At 50.7% G+C, this 25,016-nt stretch overlaps 1 protein-coding gene across 2 annotated transcripts in view; it reads right to left on the bottom strand.

Moving 5' to 3' along the window:
• PTCD3 (pentatricopeptide repeat domain 3) overlaps positions 1-15,521 on the bottom strand; it is a 32,726-nt gene extending 17,205 nt beyond the window's left edge. The window contains exons 1-12 of one of the 2 annotated variants that reach the window (XM_073562070.1): positions 15,450-15,511; positions 15,168-15,254; positions 6,315-6,352; positions 5,577-5,613; positions 5,275-5,320; positions 5,118-5,186; positions 4,713-4,817; positions 4,133-4,256; positions 3,724-3,836; positions 2,679-2,737; positions 1,743-1,830; positions 1,605-1,665 (exon numbers count right to left, since the gene is read on the bottom strand). In XM_073562070.1, the coding sequence (XP_073418171.1) occupies positions 1,605-1,665; positions 1,743-1,830; positions 2,679-2,737; positions 3,724-3,836; positions 4,133-4,256; positions 4,713-4,817; positions 5,118-5,186; positions 5,275-5,320; positions 5,577-5,613; positions 6,315-6,352; positions 15,168-15,254; positions 15,450-15,505 (883 nt within the window). In that variant the 5' untranslated portion in view covers positions 15,506-15,511. Of the gene's footprint in view, positions 1-1,604; positions 1,666-1,742; positions 1,831-2,678; positions 2,738-3,723; positions 3,837-4,132; positions 4,257-4,712; positions 4,818-5,117; positions 5,187-5,274; positions 5,321-5,576; positions 5,614-6,314; positions 6,353-15,167; positions 15,255-15,449 lie in introns of both variants that reach the window. The other variant, XM_073562071.1, reaches the window with a different exon arrangement.
• Positions 15,522-25,016: the final 9,495 nt, after the last annotated feature.

The following is a 25,016-nucleotide window of genomic DNA, read 5'->3' as shown; positions in this document are numbered from 1 at the left end:
TCGGGGCAGAGGTGGCTGAGGATAGCTGAGGTAATCGTTCTAAAACCTGGACCAGCGACTGTGATACTTTTGTCAAGTCAGACACAGACTGTGACATTGTAACGGCCCACTCCGGGGGGAGAGAGGAGGGAAGAGCGCCCTCCGCCCGGGACTCTGTGCGCTCCTGAGATGCTGACATATTGGAAGGACTGCAGGGGGGGCAGAATGGAGACGACTGACCTGATGCCCACTTCTTTTTACAGCGCGCACAGGCGTAATAGATAGCGGTGGGCCTGAAGCAGAGATCCCCTGAAGGGTTGGGCATAAGTAGACTGCACTGAATGGCCGCAGGATTTATGGAATAACTGCTGAGGGGAGCTAATCTTTGCCTCAGAGCAGAGCCTACCGAGATTCTGTGAGCAGCAGAAAACGCTGAAGTGTCCCCCAAACAGCGCTGGAAGGAGTGAGACAACCAGGAAATCCTTGTGCTGGAAGATGGGGGGCGGAGCTTAGCGGCTGCACCGTGATTGGCTACCAGCGACGGAGGGGGCATGACAGAGAGGGGAGGCTGGCATTCCAAAGAGAAAGAAGCCCTGTGATGGGCTAGAAAAGGCGCACTGAAAGAGCGCGCTCAGGAATGGAGGAGGGAGCAGAGAAATTCCCCTGGCTGAGGGGAAAGTGAAAGTGAAAGTGACGGCGCCCGCGCCGGCGCTGCAACCCCTTGCCCACCCCGACATACCGCGCTCAGGATGAAATATGAAGCGGTCCCCTGCTTGCGACGCTGCTGCGGTGAGTGAAGGAATCCGCAGCGTCTCCCTGACTAAGAGGGGAAGGGATAGTTCCATTGTGAGAGCGCGCGGCAGGCAAAAAGGGCGGGAGATTCAAAAACAGTGGACCTGTAATCCCAAGATCCAACTTCTCCCATGCACTGGAGCTTATGCGGGGGCCGGAGGGAACGTACAGGCACTTACCTGACGTCCCTGAAGAGGATGACCACAGGGGCCCACGGGGAAACGGCAGGCCGCTGGGGGGAAGGGAGTCCTCTGTACCCGCATCCTGCAGAAGACGGCTTGAAATACCTGCGATCGCCGTCTTCCTCTCAGCCCTGTCCCGAGAGAGGGGTGAGGAGGGGGATTCGGCAAGGACTAGCCACCTGTCCACAACCCTTATCACCGGAAGGCGAAAGGGAAAAGTCCTGCCTGCGGTACTGAGAGTTGCGATGTGGATGACACCACACTGCTCGCTCAGCCGCATGATATGGGAAATCAGGGTGACAACTACACCCTGTTTCCCGATGGAAAATAACCTAAAAGACAAAAGAGGGAAAAATTAAAAAGTTCAGACTAAACCTGAAAAGAAAAAAGCGGATCTGGGGAGATCCCGGTCCGCCTCCTACAGACACTAAGCACAAACTGAGGTGCTTGGTGCCTGTCGGTGGGTGTATACTGCCGGGGAGGAGCTAATTTTATTGTTTTTGCATAGTGTCAGCCTCCTAGCAGCAGCAGCATACACCCATGGTATTCTGTGTCCCCCAATAAGGCGATAAAGAAAAAACACTAACAGGAACGATGGTGCAATTTCAGGCCCTTTACCTGCGTCATAATTTTCACGTTCCGTGAACTCACCGGTAAATCTGTTGTTCAGAAGGTCTGTGTACATGCCGAACGCCTGGGCATATGCTCCGTGCTGAAACACAGAATTACTTTATAACCTTGGTATGGAAAAATCTTATCAAAAGCGTCCGCTTGTGTCTGCCACAATACCTTCACCATTCCTCGGATCATGGTGCGGTAGGAATGGTCGTTCCTTTCTGGCATCAGGTTGAAGATCCTCTCAGCATTGTTATTTGGTCTGAAATAAAAAAAAATAAATAAATAGTGCCAGAGGCACCTTTCCAAAGGTCCAGTAAGGGTACATGGAGGAAAAATGGGTGCGGGGGCAGTACAATGAATACGGTAGATTAGAGTATATGACTCCAGCACTTTCATCTTCTTAAAATGATTACTTTATTGATCCAGTAGTATAAGAGGCACAAAAACTGAACACAACAGCGCAAAAATTAAAAAGTAAAAAAAGAAATATTCGCTGCGCTCCCAGGCAACATGTTTCAGACCTGCATGGTCCTTTCCCAGGATTGACAAAGGCCCGTGTAGGACTGAAACACGTTGCCTGGGAGTGCAGCAGATATTTCTTTTCTGCCTTATTAATTTTTGTGCTGTTGTGTTCAACCATTTTTTGTGCCTTACCACTGGATCAATAAGGCAATTCTTTTAATAAGCGAGTGCTGGCTAATCTCTGGACTGTTGCCATCTCATGAGGAAGAATACAATTTTTGACTACTATGTGACTAATACTAGTGATGAGCGAGTATACTCGTTGCTCGGGTATTTTGGTGTGCTCCAAGATTTAGTTTTCGTCGCATGATTTGCGACTGCTAGACAGCTTCAATGCATGTGGGGGTTGCCTGTTTGTTAGGGAATCCCCACATGTATTCAGCCTGTCTACAAGTCGCAAATCATGCAGCTGAGAAGACGAAAACTAAATCTCCGAGCATGCCAAAATACTCGGAGGACACCCGAGCAACGAGTATACTCGCTCATCACTAATACCCATGAGCCGGCACCCCGTCTTGTAAAGTTTCTTATATGTGCTTATACTATTGTAAAAGTTTGTTGAAACGACAGTAGCCACTCCGTTACCTCCATGTTTTCCGAGCAGGGAGACTTTTCTGAGGGACATATCTCTTCCTGAAGTTTTCCTGAAGATACAAGAAGTCTACGTTATAACCTCAAGCCGTGGAATAACAAACACTGGAGGAATAAGGTAGACCTTCTCCGCGACTATGAGCGATGGTCATCAGAGAAAGCGGTTTTGCTCAATTTTAACCCATTATAACAGAAAGCTGAGCCAGAACCTGCCACATCCAACTTGATATCTGCCTGTTTTTAGGGTTTTGTGTTGTTGGCATGCAGCGTGTGAGGAGAACAATGACCTGGGGCAGCACGATTCTACAGGTCGTGATGATTACCAATTATCTACAATATTATTTTAGAGCCAAAAAAAAAAAAAAAAGCTAAATTTGTATCGGATTTTTTTTAAGCATTTTTTGGAAAATAGGCATTGATAATAAAATGTTAATTTTGCCTTTTTGTTATGGCTTTCATCTTATGGGTTTAATAATTTAGCATTTTCATAGATCGGACATTAATGGGCGCAGTAATACCAATTTTTTAAATTTTTTATAGTAGTATATAGTAGTGAGGTGACGCAAGAGGTAGGGATGGTGCGAATCGATTCGCAGGACATGTCAGTAACCTAGCACTGCTGTATGGCAGCCCTGATGATATTAGAACGGCATCCATGGCTCTTCTTTTGATTACCTGGCCTGGCGTCATTGCTGCACGTGATGTATTGCCAGGCCGACTATTCAAAAGAAGAGCCATGGATGCCGTCAGGTAAGAGGCGGTCCTCAGGGCTCCCGTCCAGTTGCTAGAGATGACCGATTGGTCCTGTGAATTTATTTGCAACAACTCTAGTAAGAAGACAAGTCTCCCCAAAAATAAACACTGACAGCAAGAGTGAAAAGGCCCTTACTAAAGATGTGTCCGATGACAAGCTTGCCGACCGTCTTTAATGACAACCAGCAGAATTGTAAATGCAGCTCTGGAGGATTACTCCGCTTCAGCACAAGTTTCTACCTATAACTGAGCACTAATATGGTGTATGTGGGCAGACAATACTCACACTCTCATTATCCTCTTGGTGGTATTGTTGATCATCAGTAGAAGGCTCACGGTCTCCATAAAAACACACGAGATCGAGAAGTTTGTTTGTAGTCTCCAGAGACGGTGTTGTGCCTACAGGAATGGGGAGGACATTACTTACACGGACAGCATGGAAGGAGTATAGAAAACTGCACATTGTGACAGCTCCTCTGCTCTTTTCTGGCTGGAAGCATGGATGTTCCATTGCAAAGATCAGAAAGAGGTTGTAGTAATACATAATCAACAAAGAGGTATACCCATTATTTATTCCTAGGATGCTCCAGTACTCTTCAACTAGTAAAGCTGCCACCTAGCCTCACCGGGGAGCAGGTAAAATAATGGCGGAGGGCCCTTAACACAGATACCGGAGGGGTCATCATGCCACGTACCGGCTTGAAGAAGTTGGTCGAACAAGTCTACGGACTCCTTCACTCTTCTGAGCTTGATGCGTTCGTTCAGGGCTTCCTCGCTGACGCTTTCAATCTGCGGCTGGATGTTCTCAGGCATCAGACACTGAAAGGAAAATAAATCCGGAAAACCGTGTGAACCTCAATAAATACGTTATAATATGTACAACGTGACACATGGGCAAAGTCGCCAACACTGGTCACACTCCTCACAAGAGCGGGGGATCCCATGACCCCCATTAGAATGGATCCGCGTGCTTAAGTGCTCTGAGAGACCAATGAAGCTAGTGGCACATGTATCATACGGATAATTTTATTAAAAAAAAAAAAACAACTTTTGCAATTCTGGTAACGCAGGGATTCTAAAGAGACATCAGGGACGCCAGAAACTTCCGGTGGAGCAAAAGACACAAGATAATGGATACACAGGTCCCAAATTCACCCAATGGAGGCCAAAAGTAGTTTTTGCTTCATTTTTCTAGAATACCTACGTTATTCTATGCAAAAGGGTAAAAAAAAAAAAAAAATATATATAATAATAATAATGCAGCCCACTACTTACAGGAATGTGGGGCTCTGCGATGTCCTTCTGAAACAGGTTCGGATACATATTCACGATATATTTAGCTGCATTTTTACCAGATTCTTTGGACATGGAATACAATTTCTGAAAGAAAATGGAAAAAAAAAAAAAAAGATGAAAAAGCATTAAAAAAACAAAACAAAACCACAAACATTGTCTACAGAGTGGAGGCAAATCACAGGGAACTGGTGATTATAGCCCAATGTGGGTAAATGCCAACTAATAACAGAGGCCCCTATATACACTAGAGTAATGTCATCTGACCCCCGACCATCTGATGGGTCCCAAAGAAAACGCATGCATGCTCAGTCATCCCGAGAGTGCATGTGCATGGGACGGTTGGGAGCGAATGATGTTACGCTATCGCATGGAATAGTTTCTTACATAATCTGTGGAGGTGATGGGAATGAGGTAGGGGTCATCCTGAAAGGTGTAGGAGACGGCTGTTGGATCCTGAAACAAACAGAAATAAGAAAGATTATTCAAAAAAGTAGTAGAAAAATAAAACCTAATAAAAAACACAAACAAAACAAAAACGTACATGATTGACCGTGTACGCCAGGGCCTGGAGGACCGCCGTCTTGTCCCTGCAGAGGGGTATAGTAATGGACAGAGGTAAGAAGTGGGTGACAACTAATACATTCGTGCTACCATTCTGCTGATCACGCACTGCAGCGCCCACTACAGGAAATAAGGAGTATTACATGGCGGTCAGTCGCATACAGAGACAACCGTGTGACACATGACTGTATGGCACAAATAAGAGGAGGCTCTGAGAGAAGGACACCCCTCTAAGACGTCCATTACCCCATAACAGGATTGCTTATGTAGTAAAGTACTGACCAGGTCTTTCTTCTTGGAACTTCAATTTCTTCAGCAGCTTTAAAAGAATAGAATTAAAAAAAAAAAAAAAAAAAAAGTTAATGCACTTTATTATATCCCATAAAATAACATTTAATCCAACGCAAAAATCTTGCAAAAGTGTCCAAAATCTGCACTGATTTGGGCTGTTTATGCATTCACTTCACCGGGGGTGACCACTGGCTGTAACAGTGACCAACGCATCAAACCGCTACGACCAGTGATCGGTAGCAGTGGTCACATATTTGTCTGGAGCAGACAGGAGTTACTGAGACCAGCGGGGGGCCTGGGTAGCAACAGTAAAGGAGCAGTGGGGAATATATGTGTTATGTTAAAGCATCTTGGATTGTTTTAGGAAAAAAAAAAAAAAAATAGTCTGGAGTTGACATCTCCTACTCCTATAAGCATTGGTGTCCCTTTATAAGAGGCCACACAAACAGCATCAGGGTCCTCAGGTTGCGTCCCTCTTGCACAAACAACTGTAGCAGGTACTCACCCAGGAGAAATATTACGTCTGTGCAGATTTTTTTTACCTTCTACGTGCAAACAGAAATATCACCATTCACTGACAGCAAGCAGAGGGAAACCTGCTCTATATACATTGCAACAGCTGCACTGCAGACACGGCAGTTACTGTTATACATTCCTCAGAGCCGTTCCTGTTCACGTCATATGTAGTCTCATACATTCATGCAGCCGCTGACACAAGAAGACACTCACCTGTGGCCGCATGATGGCTGCTGCTCTGACACAGGCACCTAAAAAAACAGCGGAGGGTTACAACAGAGCGCAGAAGACAGCGGAGGGTTACAACAGAGCGCAGAAGACAGCGGAGGGTTACAACAGAGCGCAGAAGACAGCGGAGGGTTACAACAGAGCGCAGAAGACAGCGGAGGGTTACAACAGAGCGCAGAAGACAGCGGAGGGTTACAACAGAGCGCAGAAGACAGCGGAGGGTTACAACAGAGCGCAGAAGACAGCGGAGGGTTACAACAGAGCGCAGAAGACAGCGGAGGGTTACAACAGAGCGCAGAAGACAGCGGAGGGTTACAACAGAGCGCAGAAGACAGCGGAGGGTTACAACAGAGCGCAGAACACAGCGGAGGGTTACAACAGAGCGCAGAACACAGCGGAGGGTTACAACAGAGCGCAGAAGACAGCGGAGGGTTACAACAGAGCGCAGAAGACAGCGGAGGGTTACAACAGAGCGCAGAAGACAGCGGAGGGTTACAACAGAGCGCAGAAGACAGCGGAGGGTTACAACAGAGCGCAGAAGACAGCGGAGGGTTACAACAGAGCGCAGAACACAGCGGAGGGTTACAACAGAGCGCAGAACACAGCGGAGGGTTACAACAGAGCGCAGAACACAGCGGAGGGTTACAACAGAGCGCAGAACACAGCGGAGGGTTACAACAGAGCGCAGAACACAGCGGAGGGTTACAACAGAGCGCAGAACACAGCGGTGGGTTAAAACAGAGCGCAGAACACAGCGGTGGGTTAAAACAGAGCGCAGAACACAGCAGAGGGTTACAACAGAGCGCAGAACACAGCGGAGGGTTACAACAGAGCGCAGAACACAGCGGAAGGTTACAACAGAGCGCAGAACACAGCGGAAGGTTACAACAGAGCGCAGAACACAGCGGAAGGTTACAACAACCCGCAGAAGAGAGTAGAGGGTTACATCAGAGCTTAGAAAACAGCGGAGGGTAACAACAGAGCGAAGACGACAGCGGAAGCTTACGACAGCGCGCACAATAAAGTGTAGGGATACAGCAGCCCGCAGAAAACAGCGGAGGGTTACAACAGAGCGCAGAACACAGCGGAGGGTTACAACAGAGCGCAGAACACAGCGGAAGGTTACAACAGAGCACAGAACACAGCGGAAGGTTACAACAACCCGCAGAAGATAGTAGAGGGTTACATCAGAGCTTAGAAAACAGCGGAGGGTAACAACAGAGCGAAGAAGACAGCGGAAGCTTACGACAGCGCGCACAATAAAGTGTAGGGATACAGCAGCCCGCAGAAAACAGCGGAGGGTTACAACAGCATGCAGAAAATACATCCCCATCACTCAGGTCAGGCACCGGCAGTTTATCCTATTGATGCCTCAATACTAGGACATACCTGATCAGCAGTGGTCCAAGCCAATGCTGAGGTTTTTTGCATTTTTTTGTTGTTCGCTTGCCATTTATTAAAAGTTGCTAGCCCTCCAAAAAAGTTATCAATAAGTGATCACTGCAGGCGCTAGTACCTCCAATGTTGTAACAGAGAAGAGGGGCAGGAGTAACCAGCAATCACCATATTGTGATCAGAAAAGGATCAGGCAGGCTGGTTTACAACATGTCCAATCCTCTCTTCTGACAAGGGAGGTGTCTATCAGCAAACATGCATGCTCGACCAAGAAGAGTATGCATGTGTGTGGGGTGCAAAGAGGAAAAGGACTGCACTCTGACCAATGTTAGTCAATGATTCATCTAGGATTTTTTTTCTCAGCTCGGATCGGACGAGACTCGCCAAAACAAGTCACTGGGTGTGAGAAAATTTTTGCATGGCACTCGGACCATGCAAGTGCCGTCCAATATTTACACGCCCATCTCCTAAAAAAAACAACATTTCACCAGCCGAATACAGTAAATTTACAGCATAACCCGTCAGAATAGGATGTATGCATAATTTTTGCAGAAAGTTCTCACGCAGCGAGCAGTGACGTCCGTGAGGTGAGCGGAGTTCATCAGGTGAACGCTCACATCATGCCATATATAATATGGTTATTTTTAATTTTTCAATAATAAATGGGTAAAAGAGGCAGAGGAGTGTTTATTTCAAATAAAGGACTTTATTCTGGCTGTGTTTTTTTTTTTTACATTTTGACTATGGTGTTAGTAATATAGTCGCTTCTCTGAGCTTGCTGTCAACTGTCAATACAAAGCTGACATCAACCCCAATACTATTACCCCACTTGCCAATGCACCAGGGTAACTGGGAAGAGCCACTGATGGATGCACCATTTCTTGGGCGGATGAGAGCTGATGTTTTAGTCTGGGAAGGATGGGGGGGGAGCAATATCCATGGCCCCTTCCTAGCCTATTAATATCAGCCCGCAGCGGTCTGCCTAGCCTTTGCTGGTTATTATTTATAATCATTTTGATAAACAGGAAGTATACAGCTGTGCGCTGATATTGATAGCCTGGGAAGCTCCATGGGTATTACCCCCTTCCCAGGCTATGAACATCTGCTCCCAGCTGTCCGCTTTCACTCAGCTCGTAATTAAAATTTTTGAGGGATCCCATGACATTTTCTTTTTTAACATATTTATTTCTGACTTAACCCCTTTACTCCCAAGGGTGGTTTGCACGTTCATGACCGGGACAATTTTTACAATTCTGACCACTGTCCTTTTATGAGGTCATAACTCTGGAACGCTTCCATGGATCCCGGTGATTCTGACATTGTTTCCTCGTGACATATTGTACTTCATGTTAGTGGTAAAATTTCATTCATATAACTTGCGTCTATTTGTGAAAAAAATACAAATTTGGTGAAAATTTTCCAATTTTCCAACTTTGAATTTTTATGCCCTTAAATCACAGACATACGACACACAAAATACTCAATAAGTAACATTTCCCACATGTTTACTTTACATCAGCACAATTTTGGAACCAAAATTTTTTTTTGTTAGGAAGTTATAAGGGTTAAAAGTTGACCAGCGATTTCTCATTTTTACAACACCATTTTATTTTTAGGGACCACATCACATTTGAAGTCACTTTGAGGGGTCTATAGGATAGTAAATACCCAAAAGTGACACCATTCTAAAAACTGCACCCCTCAAGGTGCTCAAAACCACATTCAAGAAGTTTATTAACCCTTCAGGTGCTTCACAGGAATTTTTGGAATATTAAAAAAAAATTAACTAATTTATATTTAACTTTTTACACAAAATTTTTTACTTCAGATCCAATTTATTTTTATTTTACCAAGGGTAACAGGAGAAATTGGCCTGCAAAAGTTGTTGTGCAATTTGTCCCGAGTACTCTGATACCCCATATATGCAGGTAAACCACTGTTTGGGCGCATGGCAGAGCTCGGAAGGCAAGGAGACCCATTTGACTTTTTCAACGCAAAATTGGCTGGAATTAAGGTCCGACACCATGTCACATTCGGAGAGCCCCTTATGTGCCTAAACAGTGGAAACTCCCACAAGTAACACCATTTTGGAAACTAGACCCCCCTAAGGAACTTATTGAGATGTGTGGTGAGAACTTTGAACCCCCAAGTGCTTCACAGACGTTTGTAATGTAGAGCCGTGAAAATAAAAAAAATCATAAAAATGATCTCTTCGCCCCCAACTTTTTATTTTCCCCAAGGGTAACAGGAGAAATTGGACCCAAAGAGTTATTGTGCAATTTGTCCTGAGCATGCTGATACCCCATATGTGGGGGTAAACCACTGTTTGTGCGTATGGCAGAGCTCAGAAGAGAAGGAGCGCCACATTTTACTGTTATGGTTTGCAGGTGCCATGACCCACTGGGAGAGCCCATGAGGTGTCAAAAACAGCAGAACCCCCCAAAAGTGACCCCATTTTACAAACTACACCTCTCAATGAATTCATCTAGGGGTGCAGTGATCACATTGACACCATGGGTGTGTCACAGAATTATATAACGCTGGGTAGCCATGCGGAGAGACTCGGGAGGAACGGAGCGCTATTTGCCTATTCAAGTGCACGTCAGTGTGTTTCCATGGACCGTGTGTCTGTGTGCAAAACACGCTGACATGTCCGTTTTTTAATGTCTGCACAGGCCACAAAACATCCAGCACACGTGCATACGCATAACACACATGGATGTCATCCATGTGACACGCATTGGCACCGGGGAAGAAGCGTTACAGTAAGCGCTGTTCCCCGGTGCCGGGTGCTGAACACGGCTCTCATCATCACCCCTGGTTGTGATGATCGCGGGCAGAGCAGGGTAGAATGATGAGAGCTGTGTTCAGCACCCGGCGCCGGGGAACAGTGCTTTCTGTAACACTTCTTCCCTGGAGCCCGTCCTTGTGGTCCTGATGCGGCACACACGTCACACGTGTGCCGCAAGTATTACACACACGGACATCTCCGATACCAGAAACATCAGGACGTGTGAAATAGGCCTTATAGCGGGTTTATCTGCTTGGCTGCTGTCACACACTAAAGACGCCTTTTATTGCAAAAAATAGTTTTTGCATCACCAAATGGTTTGTTTTTTGCGGGACAAGATGACGTTTTCAGCGGTACCATGTTTATTTATATCAGTCTTTTTGATTGCGTGTTATTCCACTTTTTTTAGATTTTTTTTATGGTGTTCACTAAAGGGGTTAACCAGTAGGAAAGTTTTATAGTTCAGGTCATTACAATATATTGATAGAATAAATATTGCTTTTTTAAATTATTTTTTTTAATATTTTTTACAATTATGGAATTTTTTTTTTTTTTAATTTCATTCTTACTTTTACACTTTGTCCCACTATGGGACAATCATTTTTTGCAGGCTGATTGCTTCTATATAATGCAGATGAAGCCGCCATATAAGCTGTCAGCGCTGCGCTCTGTGCACACTGACCTGAAAGACTTCCTGACATGCACTACGTATGACAGGAAGTTACTCAGCTTTGGGAACCCGGATGTTGTCATGATGACATCGGGTTACCATTAACAGCGATCGGGACCATGCGCCACGCCGCGGGGTCTCCAATCTAAAGGCAGAGAGGAGGTCAGCCCTCTGCCTGCTCCCGGAATGCTGCGATCGTGTTTGATCACAGTTTTCCGGGGGTTAAAGTGCCGGGTGCGGTCCGTGACAGCTCCTGGCACTTAGTGCTGGGTGTCAGCTGTGAGAATCAGCTGACACCCGGCCGCAATCAGCTCCTCCCCCCGTGAACGCGGCTGATCGCTATGACATACTATTTCGTCCATGGGAAGTAAAGCCCAGGTCACATGGACGGAATAGTACATCGGATGGCAGAGAGGGGTTAAACACATGTAAAGCACTGATTATAGATCTCACTCATATCTTTCTATGTATAGAAGAATAGAAAACTCTTTAAATGACAAGAATTACTCTATGTAAATGCCAAACTTAAAATCACACTTCATACGGATGACAGGTGAGAAAAATCGCATTGTACTCGCATGACACTCGTCTCACTTTACAGGAACAACATCGGACCGATTTTATTAATACTGATGGGTAAGAGCCCTAATTCTCCTCCTATTGAAACCCCTAGATTTGTCTTTCATGGGACCCCTGCCTCCGTGAGACCCCTGCCCCTCCGTGGGACCCCTGTCCCTCCGTGGGACCGCAGCCTCTCCGTGGGACCCCTGTCCCTCTGTGTCAGTGGTTTTCAACCAGTGTGCCGCGACACATGGTCGGGTGTGCCGCGTGTCCGCATGGCTAATTTACATGCGATGCAAATTAGCCATGTGGAGGCAAGCAGGGCGGCGGGTCGGAGAGGCAGCAGTCCCGTGTTCCTGTGTCGCTTCCTCCCTGACACAGCAGTCAGCGGCGCGGCTGGATGACATCATCATTCACTGCTGTGCCAGTGAGAGGAAGCTGCCGGTGAGGAGAGGTGAGGGGTGTGTGTGTGTGTGTGTGTGTGTCTGTGTCTAGGTGAGAGGTGTGCGTTTGTGTGCGTGTGTAGGTGAGTTGATGGATGTGATGAGAAGCAATGATGGGAGTCATGGAGAAGGCGGTGATGGGGAGAGGGCAATGGAGAAGGCGGTGATGGGGGTGATAAGAAGGCGGTGGTGGGGAGAGGGCAATGATGGGGTTGTCGAAAGGGCAATAATGGGGTGGTGGGGAGAAGGAAATGATGGAGGTAGTGGAATGGGCAATTTCTACATGAAGGGGATTATGATGGGGCATATTACTACAAGAAGGTGATAATGATGGGGCATATTACTAAAAGAAAGGGATAATTATGTGGCTCATATACTGCAATATAAAGGGGTACAATGAGAAATACTATGGCCATGAGGCTGGAGTACAAGCGCCAGCTCATATACTATATATATATATATATATATATATGGTATATGCTGATAATTATGTGGCTCATATACGTGGGACTGTATATATGACTTTACATGGGACTGTATATATATATGGGAATACTGAGTGAGTAAAAATACATTTAGAATCTATATTATTAACTATATGTATAACATGTACTGTTTTAGTGTCATTTTGTGCCATTTTGGTTGGTGGTGTGCCCCGGGATTTTTTACATATAAAAAGTGTGCCGCGGCTCAAAAAAGGTTGAAAATCACTGCTCTGTGTGACCGCAGCCTCTCCGTGGGACCCCTGCCCCTCTGTGTGACCGCAGCCTCTCCGTGGGACCCCTGTCCCTCCGTGGGACCGCAGCCTCTCCGTGGGACCCCTGTCCCTCCGTGGGACCGCAGCCTCTCCGTGGGACCCATGTCCCTCCGTGGGACCGCAGCCTCTCCGTGGGACCCATGTCCCTCCGTGGGACCGCAGCCTCTCCGTGGGACCCCTGTCCCTCCGTGTGACCGCAGCCTCTCCGTGGGACCCCTGTCTCTCCGTGGGACCGCAGCCTCTCCGTGGGACCCCTGTCTCTCTGTGTGACCGCAGCCTCTCCGTGGGACCCCTGTCTCTCTGTGTGACCGCAGCCTCTCCGTGGGACCCCTGTCTCTCCGTGTGACCGCAGCCTCTCCGTGGGACCCCTGTCCCTCCGTGTGACCGCAGCCTCTCCGTGGGACCCCTGTCTCTCTGTGTGACCGCAGCCTCTCCGTGGGACCCCTGTCCCTCCGTGTGACCGCAGCCTCTCCGTGGGACCCCTGTCCCTCCATGGGACCCCTGTCCCTCCGTGGGACCGCAGCCTCTCCGTGGGACCCCTGTCCCTCCGTGTGACCGCAGCCTCTCCGTGGGACCCCTGTCTCTGTGTGACCGCAGCCTCTCCGTGGGACCCCTGTCTCTGTGTGACCGCAGCCTCTCCGTGGGACCCCTGTCCCTCCGTGTGACCGCAGCCTCTCCGTGGGACCCGTCTCTGTGTGACCGCAGCCTCTCCGTGGGACCCCTGTCTCTGTGTGACCGCAGCCTCTCCGTGGGACCCCTGTCTCTCCGTGTGACCGCAGCCTCTCCGTGGGACCCCTGTCCCTCCGTGTGACCGCAGCCTCTCCGTGGGACCCCTGTCTCTCTGTGTGACCGCAGCCTCTCCGTGGGACCCCTGTCCCTCCGTGTGACCGCAGCCTCTCCGTGGGACCCCTGTCCCTCCATGGGACCCCTGTCCCTCCGTGGGACCGCAGCCTCTCCGTGGGACCCCTGTCCCTCCGTGTGACCGCAGCCTCTCCGTGGGACCCCTGTCTCTGTGTGACCGCAGCCTCTCCGTGGGACCCCTGTCTCTGTGTGACCGCAGCCTCTCCGTGGGACCCCTGTCCCTCCGTGTGACCGCAGCCTCTCCGTGGGACCCCTGTCTCTGTGTGACCGCAGCCTCTCCGTGGGACCCCTGTCTCTGTGTGACCGCAGCCTCTCCGTGGGACCCCTGTCCCTCCGTGGGACCGCAGCCTCTCCGTGGGACCCGTCTCTCTGTGTGACCGCAGCCTCTCCGTGGGACCCCTGTCCCTCCGTGTGACCGCAGCCCCTCCGTGGGACCGCAGCCTCTCCGTGGGACCCCTGTCCCTCCATGGGACCCCTGTCCCTCCGTGGGACCGCAGCCTCTCCGTGGGACCCCTGTCCCTCCGTGGGACCGCAGCCTCTCCGTGGGACCCCTGTCTGTGTGACCGCAGCCTCTCCGTGGGACCCCTGTCTGTGTGACCGCAGCCTCTCCGTGGGACCCCTGTCTCTCTGTGTGACCGCAGCCTCTCCGTGGGACCCGTCCCTCGGTGTGACCGCAGCCTCTCCGTGGGACCCCTGTCTCTCTGTGTGACCGCAGCCTCTCCGTGGGACCCCTGTCTCTCTGTGTGACCGCAGCCTCTCCGTGGGACCCCTGTCTCTCTGTGTGACCGCAGCCTCTCCGTGGGACCCGTCCCTCGGTGTGACCGCAGCCTCTCCGTGGGACCCCTGTCTCTCTGTGTGACCGCAGCCTCTCCGTGGGACCCCTGTCTCTCTGTGTGACCGCAGCCTCTCCGTGGGACCCGTCTCTCTGTGTGACCGCAGCCTCTCCGTGGGACCCCTGCCCCTCTGTGTGACCGCAGCCTCTCCGTGGGACCCCTGTCCCTCTGTGTGACCGCAGCCTCTCCGTGGGACCTGTCTCTCTGTGTGACCGCAGCCTCTCCGTGGGACCCCTGCCCCTCTGTGTGACCGCAGCCTCTCCGTGGGACCCGTCTCTCTGTGTGACCGCAGCCTCTCCGTGGGACCCCTGTCTCTCTGTGTGACCGCAGCCTCTCCGTGGGACCCCTGCCCCTCTGTGTGACCGCAGCCTCTCCGTGGGACCCCTGCCCCTCCATCTCCTCCCCTGACACAGGACAGTATCCTGCGCACATGTCCCCCACACACATCACTGCCCCTATAGGAGCGAGTCCCGGACACACAGCCCTCATTGACGCCGTATACACGGCCCCTTCCCCCTATAGACTACCTGAGCAGCATCCCTGTACGGAACCGTACAGCTCCCAGCCTCACACAGGGCAGCGCCATGATGACACCAAGACCAGGACTGTACCACCTACAAAAGATAACAGGGGAGTCCGTTATCCCCCCACGCGCTACACCCAAACACTGGTACAACCCGAAGTGTGGTTAATTATTTCCCAAATGTGAGCGATATCCTGCGTCACTATTCACGGAATGCCCGGTAACGACATGCTACTGTCACTCCCCCCCCGAACAACTTGGTACGTTCCAATTTCGGCTTACACACACGTGTTTAGTGCCCTTGACAGACCGGCAGTGAGAGTCCAGCAGTAATGACGTCATTGGTTGTTGTCCATCGCAACCAATCAGCGCTCTGCTTTGTTTTACTGACGCGCTGAGGAGAATGTGAACTTTGGTTGCTATGGGCAACAAACACCTTGGGCGCCATGTTTAATACTGAGAGGTTATAATAGAGGAAAAACTATAAAGGAATAAATAATATAATGTGTGTAGTCCCGGGGAGATGTCTGATAGAAAACAAGAAATTAATGTTAAAAAAAAAATAAAAAAATTACCTATAAAGAAAAACACATTATTTTACCCAGGATTTTTAAAACAGCAAAAATATAATTTTACCGCAATTTATTACAAAATAAAAAAAAAAAAAAAGGCAGAACACACCTCACCGCCGAGCGTCGGCGTCAGCATCCAGCAATCGATGCATTTTTTATTTCATTCTATTGATTTTTTTTTCTATTTTCAGAGCAGATTGGACACGGCTTTTTCTGAGGCTTTTTTATTGCACACAAAATAAATGCAGTTGCAATTTTACATACGCTCTTTTTATCCCCTCAAACTCCACATTGAAGTAGACTGTCATGTTTTTCATGAATTCTATAGCAGATTCTGCCTGCAAAATCCACATCAAAACCTGCTGGAAAAAAATGAAAAGAGAGACGGAGAGAGCGAGAGATCCAGAGAAAGAGAGCGAGAGACGCAGAGAGAGAGCGAGAGATCCAGAGAAAGAGAGCGAGAGACGCAGAGAGAGAGCGAGAGATCCAGAGAAAGAGAGCGAGAAACACAGAGAGAGAGCGAGAGATCCAGAGAAAGAGAGCGAGAGACGCAGAGAGAGAGCGAGAGATCCAGAGAAAGAGAGCGAGAGACGCAGAGAGAGAGCGAGAGATCCAGAGAAAGAGAGCGAGAGACGCAGAGAGAGAGCGAGAGATCCAGAGAAAGAGAGCGAGAGACGCAGAGAGAGAGCGAGAGATCCAGAGAAAGAGAGCGAGAAACACAGAGAGAGAGCGAGAGATCCAGAGAAAGAGAGCGAGAGACGCAGAGAGAGAGCGAGAGACGCAGAGAGAGAGCGAGAGATCCAGAGAAAGAGAGCGAGAGACGCAGAGAGAGAGCGAGAGATCCAGAGAAAGAGAGCGAGAGACGCAGAGAGAGAGCGAGAGATCCAGAGAAAGAGAGCGAGAGACACAGAGAGAGAGCGAGAGATCCAGAGAAAGAGAGCGAGAGACACAGAAAGAGAGCGAGAGATCCAGAGAAAGAGAGCGAGAGACAGAGAGAGAGCGAGAGATCCAGAGAGAGAGCGAGAGATGTAGAGAGAGATGCAGAGAGTGAGAGACGCAGAGAGAGAGCGAGAGATGTAGAGAGAGATGCAGAGAGCGAGAGATGCAGAGAGAGAGCGAGAGATGTAGAGAGAGATGCAGAGAGCGAGAGACGCAGAGAGAGACAGCGAGAGACGCAGAGAGAGAGTGAGAGATGCAGAGAGAGAGATCCAGAGAGAGAGCGAGAGATGTAGAGAGAGATGCAGAGAGTGAGAGACGCAGAGAGAGAGCGAGAGATGTAAAGAGAGATGCAGAGAGTGAGAGACGCAGAGAGAGAGCGAGAGATGTAGAGAGAGATGCAGAGAGCGAGAGACGCAGAGAGAGAGCGAGAGATCCAGAGAGAGAGAGCGAGAGATGTAGAGAGAGATGCAGAGAGCGAGAGACGCAGAGAGAGAGCGAGAGATGTAGAGAGAGATGCAGAGAGCGAGAGACGCAGAGAGAGAGACAGCGAGAGACGCAGAGAGAGAGCGAGAGATGTAGAGAGAGATGCAGAGAGCTAGAGACGCAGAGAGAGAGCGAGAGACGCAGAGAGAGAGCGAGAGATCCAGAGAGAGAGCGAGAGATGTAGAGAGAGATGCAGAGAGCGAGAGACGCAGAGAGAGAGACAGCGAGAGACGCAGAGAGATGTAGAGAGAGATGCAGAGAGCGAGAGACGCAGAGAGAGAGCGAGAGATGTAGAGAGAGATGCAGAGAGCGAGAGACGCAGAGAGAGAGACAGCGAGAGACGCAGAGAGAGAGCGAGAGATGTAGAGAGAGATGCAGAGAGCTAGAGACGCAGAGAGAGAGCGAGAGACGCAGAGAGAGAGAGAGAGATCCAGAGAGAGAGCGAGAGATGTAGAGAGAGATGCAGAGAGCGAGAGACGCAGAGAGAGAGACAGCGAGAGACGCAGAGAGAGAGCGAGAGATCCAGAGAGAGAGCAAGAGATGTAGAGAGAGATGCAGAGAGCGAGAGACGCAGAGAGAGAGCGAGAGACGCAGAGAGAGAGCGAGAGACGCAGAGAGAGATGTAGAGAGAGATGCAGAGAGCGAGAGACGCAGAGAGAGAGCGAGAGAGACGCAGAGAGAGAGCGAGAGACGCAGAGAGAGAGCGGGAGATGCAGAGAGAGAGCGAGAGATGCAGAGAGAGCGAGAGACGCAGAGAGCGAGAGATGCAGAGAGAGAGCGAGAGTCGCAGAGAGAGAGCGAGAGATGTAGAGAAAGAGAGCAAGAGATGCAGAGAGAGCAAGAGATGCAGAGAGAGCAAGAGATGCAGAGAGAGCAAGAGAAGCAGAGAGAGCGAGAGAAGCAGAAAGAGAAATGCAGAGAGAGCAAGAGAAGCAGAGAGAGAGAGTGAGTGACGCAGAGAGAGCGAGAGATCCAGAGAGAGAGACGCAGAGAGAGAGCGAGAGACGCAGAGAGAGAGCGAGAGTTGCAGAGAGCGCGAGAGACGCAGAGAGAGAGAGCGAGAGACGCAGAGAGAGCAAGAGAAGCAGAGAGAGCGAGAGAAACAGAGAGAGAGCGAGAGAGGCAGAGAGAGCGAGAGATGCAGAGAGAGAGCGAGAGTCGCAGAAAGAGAGCGAGAGATGTAGAGAGAGAGCGAGAGATGCAGAGAGAGCAAGAGAAGCAGAGAGAGCAAGAGACGCAGAGGGAGAGCGAGAGACGCAGAGGGAGAGCGAGAGAAGCAGAGAGAGCGAGAGATGCAGAGAGCGGGAGAGACGCAGAGAGAGTGAGAGACACAGAGAGAGCGAGAGACGCAGAGAGAGAGCGCGAGACGCAGAGAGAGAGCGAGAGACGCAGAGAGGGCGAGAGATGCAGAGAGAGCGAGAGTCGCAGAGAGAGAGCAAGAGCTGTAGAGAGAGAGCGAGAGATGCAGAGAGAGCAAGAGAAGCAGAGAGAGCGAGAGATGCAGAGAGAGCGAGAGAAGCAGAGAGAGCAAGAGAAGCAGAGAGAGCGAGAGAAGCAGAGAGAGCGAGAGACGCAGAGAGAGCAAGAGAAGCAGAGAGAGAGCGCGAGAGATGCAGAGAGAGCGAGAGATGCAGAGAGAGCGGGAGAGATGCAGAGAGAGCGAGAGACACAGAGAGAGAGAGATGTAGAGAGAGTAATCGAGAGATGCAGAGAGAGCGAGAGACGCAGAGAGAGCGAGAGATCCAGAGAAAGAGAGCGAGAGACGCAGAGAGAGAGATGCAGAGAGCGAGAGACGCAGAGAGAGAGAGCGAGAGAGACGCAGAGAGAGAGCGAGAGACGCAGAGAGAGCGGGAGACGCAGAGAGAGCGAGAGACGCAGAGAGAGAGCGAGAGACGCAGAGAGAGCGAGAGATGCAGAGAGAGAGCGAGAGATGCAGAGAAAGAGAGCAAGAGATGTAGAGAAAGAGAGCAAGAGATGCAGAGAGAGCGAGAAGCAGAGAGAGCGAGAGAAGCAGAGAGAGAGATGCAGAGAGAGCAAGAGAAGCAGAGAGAGAGAGCGAGTGACGCAGAGAGAGCGAGAGATCCAGAAAGAGAGACGCAGAGAGAGAGCGAGAGACGCAGAGAGAGCGAGAGTTGCAGTGAGAGCGCGAGAGACGCAGAGAGAGAGAGCGAGAGACGCAGAGAGAGCAAGAGAAACAGAGAGAGCGAGAAGCAGAGAGAGAGAGAGCAAGAGAAGCAGAGAGAGCGAGAGACGCAGAGAGAGCAAGAAAAGCAGAGAGAGCGAGAGAAGCAGAGAGAGAGCAAGAGACGCAGAGAGAGCGAGAGTCGCAGAAAGAGAGCGAGAGATGTAGAGAGAGAGCGAGAGATGCAGAGAGAGCAAGAGACGCAGAGAGAGAGCGAGAGACGCAGAGAGAGCAAGAGAAGCAGAGAGAGCGAGAGATGCAGAGAGCGGGAGAGACGCAGAGAGAGCGAGAGACGCAGAGAGAGAGAGCGAGAGACGCAGAGAGGGCGAGAGATGCAGAGAGAGCGAGAGTCACAGAGAGAGAGCGAGAGCTGTAGAAAGAGAGCGAGAGATGCAGAGAGAGCAAGAGAAGCAGAGAGAGCAAGAGAAGCAGAGAGAGCGAGAGAGGCAGAGAGAGCGAGAGACGCAGAGAGAGCAAGAGAAGCAGAGAGAGCGCGAGAGACGCAGAGAGAGCGGGAGAGATGCAGAGAGAGCGAGAGACACAGAGAGAGAGAGATGTAGAGAGAGTGATCGAGAGATGCAGAGAGAGCGAGAGACGCAGAGAGAGCGAGAGATGCAGAGAGAGTGGGAGAGGCGCAGGGAGGGAGCGAGAGACACAGAGAGAGCGAGAGACAGAGAGATGTAGTGAGAGTGATCGAGAGATGCAGAGAGAGCGATCGACGCAGAGAGCGGGAGAGGCGCAGAGAGAGAGCGAGAGACGCAGAGAGAGAGCAAGAGACGCAGAGAGAGCGAGAGACACACAGAGAGAGATGTAGAGAGTGATCGAGAGATGCAGAGAGAGCGAGAGACGCAGAGATCGAGAGACGCAGAGAGAGCGAGAGGCGCAGAAAGAGAGAGACACGGAGAGAGAGCGAGAGATGCAGAGAGAGCGAGAGACGCAGAGAGAAGCAGAGAGAGAGCGAGAGACGCAGAGAGAGCGAAAGATGCAGAGAGAGCGAGAGATGCAGAGAGAGGGAGAGATGTAGAGAGCGAGAGATGCAGAGAGAGCAAGAGAAGCAGAGAGAGCGAGAGACGCAGAGAGAGAGCGAGAGACGCAGAGAGAGCAAGAGAAGCAGAGAGAGCGAGAGAAGCAGAGAGAGAGCAAGAGACGCAGAGAGAGCGAGAGTCGCAGAAAGAGAGCGAGAGATGTAGAGAGAGAGCGAGAGATGCAGAGAGAGCGAGAGATGCAGAGAGAGGGAGAGATGTAGAGAGCGAGAGATGCAGAGAGAGCAAGAGAAGCAGAGAGAGCGAGAGACGCAGAGAGAGAGCGAGAGACGCAGAGAGAGCAAGAAAAGCAGAGAGAGCGAGAGAAGCAGAGAGAGAGCAAGAGACGCAGAGAGAGCGAGAGTCGCAGAAAGAGAGCGAGAGATGTAGAGAGAGAGCGAGAGATGCAGAGAGAGCAAGAGACGCAGAGAGAGAGCGAGAGACGCAGAGAGAGCAAGAGAAGCAGAGAGAGCGAGAGATGCAGAGAGCGGGAGAGACGCAGAGAGAGCGAGAGACGCAGAGAGAGAGAGCGAGAGACGCAGAGAGGGCGAGAGATGCAGAGAGAGCGAGAGTCACAGAGAGAGAGCGAGAGCTGTAGAAAGAGAGCGAGAGATGCAGAGAGAGCAAGAGAAGCAGAGAGAGCAAGAGAAGCAGAGAGAGCGAGAGAGGCAGAGAGAGCGAGAGACGCAGAGAGAGCAAGAGAAGCAGAGAGAGCGCGAGAGACGCAGAGAGAGCGGGAGAGATGCAGAGAGAGCGAGAGACACAGAGAGAGAGAGATGTAGAGAGAGTGATCGAGAGATGCAGAGAGAGCGAGAGACGCAGAGAGAGCGAGAGATGCAGAGAGAGTGGGAGAGGCGCAGGGAGGGAGCGAGAGACACAGAGAGAGCGAGAGACAGAGAGATGTAGTGAGAGTGATCGAGAGATGCAGAGAGAGCGATCGACGCAGAGAGCGGGAGAGGCGCAGAGAGAGAGCGAGAGACGCAGAGAGAGAGCAAGAGACGCAGAGAGAGCGAGAGACACACAGAGAGAGATGTAGAGAGTGATCGAGAGATGCAGAGAGAGCGAGAGACGCAGAGATCGAGAGACGCAGAGAGAGCGAGAGGCGCAGAAAGAGAGAGACACGGAGAGAGAGCGAGAGATGCAGAGAGAGCGAGAGACGCAGAGAGAAGCAGAGAGAGAGCGAGAGACGCAGAGAGAGCGAAAGATGCAGAGAGAGCGAGAGATGCAGAGAGAGGGAGAGATGTAGAGAGCGAGAGATGCAGAGAGAGCAAGAGAAGCAGAGAGAGCGAGAGACGCAGAGAGAGAGCGAGAGACGCAGAGAGAGCAAGAGAAGCAGAGAGAGCAAGAGAAGCAGAGAGAGAGATGCAGAGAGAGCAAGAGAAGCAGAGAGAGAGCTAGAGACGCAGAGAGAGCGAGACATCCAGAGAGAGACGCAGAGAGAGAGAGCGAGAGATGTAGAGAGAGAGCGAGAGAAGCAGAGAGAGCGAGAGACGCAGAGAGAGAGAGAGATGAAGAGAGAGCAAGAGAAGCAGAGAGAGTGAGAGAAGCAGAGAGAGAGAGATGCAGAGAGCGCAAGAGAAGCAGAGAGAGAACGAGAGATGCAGAGAGAGCGGGAGAGACGCCGAGATAGCGAGAGACACAGAGAGAGAGATGTAGACAGAGTGATCGAGAGACGCAGAGAGAGAGAGCGAGAGATGCATAGAGAGCGGGAGAGGCGCAGGGAGGGAGCGAGAGACACAGAGAGAGCGAGAGACACACAGAGAGAGATGTAGTGAGAGTGATCGAGAGATGCAGAGAGAGTGATCGACGCAGAGAGAGCAAGAGACGCAGAGAGCGGGAGAGGCGCAGAGAGAGAGCGAGAGACACAGAGAGAGAGCAAGAGACGCAGAGAGAGCGAGAGACAGAGAGAGATGTAGAGAGAGTGATCGAGAGATGCAGAGAGAGCGAGAGACGCAGAGAGAGAGATGTAGTGAGAGTGATCGAGAGATGCAGAGAGAGTGATCGACGCAGAGAGAGCAAGAGACGCAGAGAGCGGGAGAGGCGCAGAGAGAGAGCGAGAGACACAGAGAGAGAGCAAGAGACGCAGAGAGAGCGAGAGACAGAGAGAGATGTAGAGAGAGTGATCGAGAGATGCAGAGAGAGCGAGAGACGCAGAGAGAGAGATGTAGTGAGAGTGATCGAGAGATGCAGAGAGAGTGATCGACGCAGAGAGAGCAAGAGACGCAGAGAGCGGGAGAGGCGCAGAGAGAGAGCGAGAGACGCAGAGAGAGAGCGAGAGACGCAGAGAGAGAGCAAGAGACGCAGAGAGAGAGCAAGAGACAGAGAGAGAGATGTAGAGAGAGTGATCAAGAGATGCAGAGAGAGAGCGAGAGACGCAGAGAGAGAGCGAGAGACGCAGAGAGAGAGCGAGAGACACAGAGAGAGAGCGAGAGACACAGAGAGAGAGAGCGAGAGATGCAGAGAGAGCGAGAGGTGCAGAGAGAGCACGAGAGAGCAATATGCAGAGAGAGCAAGAGATGCATAGAGACAGCAAGACATGTAGACAGTGAGAGATGCAGAGAGCGAGCGAGAGATGCAGAGAGCGAGACGCAGAGAGAGAGCGAGAGACGTAGAGAGCAAGAGACGCAGAGAGAGATGCAGAGAGAGAGCGAGAGATGCAAAGAAAGAGAGCGAGAGATCCAGAGAAAGAGAGCGAGAGACGCAGAGAGAGTGAGAGATGATCAAATTCAGTTCCCCAGATATACATGCAGCACTGGCAAAACTATTCACCCACATCCTGAGTGCTGGCTACTTCCCAAAAAGCTGGAATCAAGGTCTCATAACGCCCATCTACAAGAATGGAGACAGATATGATCCAGCAAACTACAGAGGAATATGTGTTAACAGCGTTCTGGGAAAACTATTTAACAGCATTATTAACAAAAGGATCATCACCTTCCTCACCCAGCGGGACACCCTCAGCAGAAGCCAAGCTGGGTTCATGCCAAACCATCGCACCACGGATCACATCTACACCCTGCAAAGCCTCATCAAGACCCACATCCATAGAAAAAAACAGGGGAAAATATTTGCATGTTTTGTGGACTTCAAGAAGGCCTTTGACTCAGTGTGGCACCCAGGTCTGTTCCTGAAACTCCTGGAGAGCGGAATAGGTGGCAGAACCTACGACGTCATCAAGAGCTCATACACTGAGAATCGGTGCAGCGTGAAGGTGAATGGAAAGAGGACGGCCTTCTTCTGGCAGTGCCATGGGGTAGGACAGGGCTGCAGCCTGAGCCCAACTCTATTTAACATCTACATAAATGGACTGGCAGCGGCCCTGGAATCCTCCTCTGCCCCAGGTCTCAGCCTGCACGACCGAGAGGTGAAGATCCTGCTGTATGCAGATGACCTCCTGCTGCTTTCCCCAACCGAGAGAGGCCTTCAAGATTGTTTCCAGCACGGCCAAGCTTTCAGCACCACATGGGCGCTGCCCATCAACCAAAAGAAGACCAAAGTCATGGTGTTTCAAAAGAGGAGTTCTAAAGAAACCTCCACTTCCTCCCTCACACTAAATGGTGCCACGCTAGAGAAGACAAGCAGCTATACCTACCTCGGTCTGGAGCCAAGCCAAACCGGGAGCCTCAAGCAAGCAGCAGAGACCCTGAAAGGGAAAGCATGCAGAACCTTCTATGCCATCAGAAGACAAATGTACCACCTCAAACCACCGGTGAGAGTCTGGCTCAAGATATTCGACAGCGTCATCACACCTATACTGCTATATGGCAGCGAGGTATGGGGTCCAGCAACCTATCCAGACCAGAAAAAGTGGGATTCCAGCCCAACCGAAGTCTTCCATCTGGAGTTCTGCAAATATCTCCTCCAGGTACATCGCAGCACCTCAAACATAGCCTGTCGGGCAGAGCTGGGCCGATTCCCCTTATGGCTCACTATACACAAGAGGGCGCTATCACACCAGGCGCATATACAGAACAGCAACCCCAGCTCCTACCATCATAAAGCCCTGCTGAGCCAGAGCCAAGAGCAAGCCAGGAACCTCGGCAGGCAGCTCAACCAAAGTCAGCAACACACTCTAACTAAACCCCAAATAAAAGAGATCTCAGAGAGCTGCAAGATGCAATACATAGAGGGTTGGAAGAGTGAATTGGAGAACTCCCAGAAACTCACCATCTACCGGTCACTGCGGAGGGACTACACACTGGCTCCATACCTGGAAAGGCTACGCCACCCCAAAGACAGGCAGACCCTGAGTATATACAGATTAAGCGCCCAGAACCTAGAGGTGGAAACAGGGCGGCACCGACAGACATACAAGCCACGAGAGAACAGACTGTGCCAGCACTGCCAGCAGGGGGCTCTGGAAGATGAGGTGCATTTCCTGCTGCACTGCAACAAATACTCAGCAGTGAGGGACTCCCACTTCCAGAAACTTACCACCCATACCCCAGACTAATACTCAGCAGTGAGGGACTCCCACTTCCAGAAACTTACCACCCATACCCCAGACTTCCCATCCATGGACGAGGAGAGGAAACTCTGCATCCTACTGGGGGAAGAAGAATCAATGGTGGAGGTCGCCGCCCAATATGTCACCACATGTCATAAGATGAGAGGAACTAAAGACCTCCAAATGGACAATCACTCCCCAAATTTTG

This window comes from Dendrobates tinctorius, unplaced genomic scaffold (genome assembly GCF_039654945.1).
Source record: "Dendrobates tinctorius isolate UK_male_01 unplaced genomic scaffold, ASM3965494v1 ptg000334l, whole genome shotgun sequence".
Taxonomy (NCBI): domain Eukaryota; kingdom Metazoa; phylum Chordata; class Amphibia; order Anura; family Dendrobatidae; genus Dendrobates; species Dendrobates tinctorius.
The sequence above is the reverse complement of the archived record's forward strand: the minus strand, read 5'-3'. Positions and strand labels throughout refer to the sequence as shown.